Raw genomic sequence first — 4,654 nt, forward strand, 5'->3', positions numbered from 1 at the left:
TTGATGTTCTTTATAGTTTTTCTTCAATTTCTGCTAACTAGCATAGTTCTATAGTTAATATTAGCGGCGAAAATTCCTAGCCAGTTGAACTAATATAGCTATATAAAAGTAAAGAGTCTGTTCAAAATAAGCTGAACCAATTTAATCCATCTATTTTTTCCCCCTCTTAGACAGGTATCATATCTCACAGAAAGTGATGCTATAATAGCATTTATATGTCTAGATCAATTTGAAATTTGTACTGGTCAGCCTATAATAGTTCAGTTTAAAAGTAAATGCAGTCAATATTTGAATAATGAGATGTTACGAATCCGAAGTCTTCTCGAGAAGCAAAATAATAATAGTAATAGATCGGTATTAGAACAGCAAACTCGTCCTCGATTTCCACCAAAGCAAAAGAACTCTGCAAATGAAGATACACAATCATTTCCGCTCCAATCTTGTTTTAATTTAAGTAAGGCTTCGAGGCGACTTCAGGCAAAGAATTTATTTCTTAATGATAGAATTAATCGCAACCAGAAAGTGGTTCAACAACATTGTACTAATGTTAACGATTCTACAAAATTTTCCGCATTGACAAAGACTATGATTGAGGAAGAGTACCCTTTCTCTAAGAAAGCTTACATCCTTATCGAAAAATTGAATCTGGAGCAAAGAATCCGTGATAAAGGTTGTGAAATTTCTTTCGCATTTAGAGAGGGTAAAGATGGAGGTTTATTGAGTGCAAGAATGATCGATGGCAATCAAAGTTCTATCTTGAAGGAATTAATGAATTTTTTCAACTGGGTCGATTCTAGAGAAGATTTATCTGATAGACTATGCAATTATCTTGCTATAAAAACAGATACGACTGAAACTCTTAATAAGGAATGGAGCGATCAAAATATTGATGCCGTTATCGTCCCTACTGAAGAGAATACTTGCATATCTATCATTGCTAAGAATATGGCAGTATATAACAGAGTTAAAGCCTTGCTATTGCAATTCTTCTGTACTAAAACAACAAAATTTACTGGTGAAAATCTCTCCTTTCCAAAAGACACCCGTTTACTCCTTTCTAGTATTGAAGAAGATGTTCCCGGATGCAGCAATATCCTACTAGAAGCTAATGTGGATAAAGATGCGAATAATTATATCATAACAGCAATGGGTCCTCGTAATATTGTTAAAGATGTTATTCAAGCTATAGAAGCTAAAATAGAAGATTATAAATTAATCAAATTCGTTATTAGCGATATTTCAGTTTTGAAAACGGAATACTTACGAATGTATTTACATGGTGATATCCGGTCTTTAGAAACGAAATACGACTGTCAAATTGAGATCGAAGAAAAATTAGGAAGTGATTCTTGGTGTGTGGACCTACGTAAAAATTTTTCTATCGAGTGTTGCCACATTCATAAAACTACTATTAGCAACAAAGTTCAAGCTCTGTTACAAAATATTACTACGGAAGAAGGAGGTCGGATTAGTAAATATTCGTATATTGGGCGATTGTTTAGTAATAGCAAACATAAAGCCAAATTAGAGCGCCTACAAGGAGAACTACAATGCTTGATTGCCATGACTGATGATAATGACGAAAGGTACATATATTATTCAATTAATCGTTGAATTAAAGTAATAAAAATTATTTAGTCGTATTAGATTTACAACAGTTATAAATATAGAATGATGATTGAAATAATATTAAAAGTGAATGAGTGAGAGAAAGGAAAGTCAATATGGCCTCGTTGTTTCCTCAGAGAGGAGGAAGATATAGTCAAAATGAAATGCCAATACGGAAATGGGTTACATTATTACCAGTAGAAGCAACTTGCGTAGGATAAAAATAAACATGGGAATTGCGAGCTTGCATTCATGTTACTACATGTAGAAGTAGATTGAGCATTCAATTTTTTGGATAAAAATCATTTTCCTCATTTAGGTTTTCTTGTTCTATGTTATAGTAATGAAAGTAAGTCTATGATTGAAAAGTCTATAATGATTGATCAGAAAGAGGTTCTGCAAACAGCTAAACAAGAGGAAGTAACCGCGACTAAAAGTGCTGCCGTTAGTGATGTAGCTGAATCGGTTTCGCAAACAAGTAGCGTTGAAAGGCAAATTAATAATGTTGTTATTAAATTGTTACAAGGAAGACTTGAACGAGAAGGTGCAGCTACTGTAAGTAGCAAAATAGAATTCGTCTTAGGCTATGCTATCTCTAGTTTAATAATAAATAGAATAGAAACTATAATATCATGTAAAGAGAATATTTTTATTACTTTCAGGCTGATGTTATTGTCAGTTCCATGAGTTTGAATAATTTTTCAGAAGGTAGAATTGCCGGAGCATTATCAGCTGCTGGAGGAGCAGCGTATCAGAAAGAATGTGTTAGTCAGTTGCAATCGCTAACAATTAATGGTATTGGCTGTACAAGTGGGCAGTATTTTGGTTGCAAGAAGGTATATCACATTGCATTTTTAAGCTCCAATAAAGCAATATCGGTAAGTTGATACTCAATATAGAAGATGCTTTAACAAGGCAAATACATTATTGCTAGCCATGAATATATATAGTGTTAACTGCAATAACAGCAGATAATGATGTTAGTTTATTTGAAAAAAAATTACTAGTTCAGTTAACTTGACAAGGATATGTTATTTTTAATTGCCCGCTTTAGTGGCTTAGCCAACGTATTAAAGATTGCTTAAAAAAAGCTGATAATGAATCCATGCAATCAATAGCCATACCTATCATCGGCACCGGAAGTATTAATTTAAATATCGATGAAGTTACCAAGGAAATGATAAAAGTAGCAATAGACTTTGCTCATAAGCATACAGGAAGCCTACGAGAAATCTATTCTATCGTCTTTCCTACTGACTTAAACGTTTATAGTGCTATGAAGCAATCGCTAGAATCGAGTAAAGTACTAGAAGTGCAACTTAAACAGCAAGCTGAACTCGTTAAGAAGTTAACAAAATCGACCGGAAATACCCCTACGCATGTAAATCTTAGTGGTACAAAGAAGCTATTATTTTCAGCTCGATGCGAAGTCACTGAAACACCTATTTGTATTAATATTTATGATGGCAATATTCATGATGTAGCTGCAGATGCTATCGTTGATATAACATCTTTATGCCCTAAGCATTCGAAAATTGATTCTCATTTAGACTTTATTCACTATAACGATGCTGAGCATACATCACAAACTTTGCGAAAACTCTCTTCTAAATCGTGTTCAAGTATATATCAAGTTTGTCCTTACGGTTGCTTATCTGGCTTTAGTACTATATTAGCAATCATTAATGCCCGTGAAGAAAAATCGATCGCGATTCCGTTGTTAAGTCATGAAATGGATTTCACTCATGTTTATAGCTTAATAGATACTATAGAGATATTTATAGCTAATAATCTAAGTGCGAGCAACGTATCTAAATTGTTTTAATTTTGTCATTGGATATAAAGATCGAAGTCGAGAATTCGCAAGCTGGATGCAAATTGTAATCGTCGATAAGCCTTTACAGTTTGGGTGGCAAATTACTCAACACGTAGCAGTTAAAGAACTTGGTTTTAATGTAACTTATGTCGCTAAAGATAAATCTATCATTACTAAGATGGAATCAGAAATGGAAGAACTTACAGATGCTTGGAAGTGTCATAAGTTGACAGAAGAAGATTATTTTGATTCAGTAGATGAAAGTAGTTGGTCTGAGCTTGCGTTACAATTTTGGTCAGAATATAACACAATGTTAGTAAGGCAAGATCAAGATAAACTTGTATGCATACATGGGTTCGAGAACGATATACTGAATGCTGTTTCAAGTATTCATAAGCTAAGTAAAACTTACTTTGAAGAGAAAGCTCAGAATGAAGTAGAGAAAGTTATAGCCGAAACAGCTAAATGGTATGTCGAAGTTGAAAAATCTAAGGTTTACTTTGAAGTAAAGCTAAATTACGAAATCGAAAAAAGCTATAAGATTTACTGTAGAGATAAGACGATGAAGATTTTTCAAGTCGATGCAGGAAATAGAACGATCGATTTTGGCCAAATGAAGGTCAGGGATACTGACGCAAAAGAGTATCCCATAGGGAAATTATCCGCAGAAGGTGTGCAAGAAAATGATATCTCGTCAGAGATCACATACGTACAATTATGAATTTTATAATTCTTAATTGCTTTACTAGATCGAATATAGGGTATAAATGGTTTTTCTTTGTTTTTTATTTAAAAATTCGAAACTGGTAGCATATCTATCAATTATAGTTTGATAAATATATTTATTAATTGTTTGAATTTTATAATAACTAAAGATCGAATACAGGGTATAGAAAAGTTTTGATCTAGTTCTATGTCGGATTTCGAAACTAGCAGCATATCTAATTTTTATAGCTTGATAATTACTTGATAACGAAAGCCTTCAGTTATTGTCCAAAGCGACCTTAGTTTAGTCTTACGATGGCATTATAATAATACTCATGGCTTGTTTTTGTTTATTAGCATTTGCTATACCTCCTAGCTGGGAATACGAAAATCAAGACGAAATTAAAGATGGTTACTTTCACATAGCCGATGTTAAAAATCAAGAGGAAATAAATGAGATATCTAGCGTTCCGGGATTGAGCGGATTGAATGTTAAAAGGCTACAAAGAATTCAGAATTGGAATT

General features: G+C 33.2%; 1 protein-coding gene across 1 annotated transcript in view; it reads left to right on the forward strand.

The window, feature by feature from the left end:
- Positions 1 to 300: 300 nt before the first annotated feature.
- The window catches only part of TRIADDRAFT_58761 (uncharacterized protein), a gene marked incomplete at both ends in the record, with an annotated part of 4,828 nt that continues 474 nt past the window's right edge, over positions 301 to 4,654 (forward strand). The window contains 6 exons of the mRNA XM_002114645.1: positions 301 to 1,586; positions 1,950 to 2,163; positions 2,271 to 2,486; positions 2,663 to 3,404; positions 3,454 to 4,095; positions 4,487 to 4,620. Of these exons, the coding sequence (XP_002114681.1) occupies positions 301 to 1,586; positions 1,950 to 2,163; positions 2,271 to 2,486; positions 2,663 to 3,404; positions 3,454 to 4,095; positions 4,487 to 4,620 (3,234 nt within the window). The remainder of the gene's footprint in view (positions 1,587 to 1,949; positions 2,164 to 2,270; positions 2,487 to 2,662; positions 3,405 to 3,453; positions 4,096 to 4,486; positions 4,621 to 4,654) is intronic.

Source organism: Trichoplax adhaerens, genomic scaffold (assembly GCF_000150275.1).
Source record: "Trichoplax adhaerens TRIADscaffold_8 genomic scaffold, whole genome shotgun sequence".
Taxonomy (NCBI): Eukaryota; Metazoa; Placozoa; class Uniplacotomia; order Trichoplacea; family Trichoplacidae; genus Trichoplax; species Trichoplax adhaerens.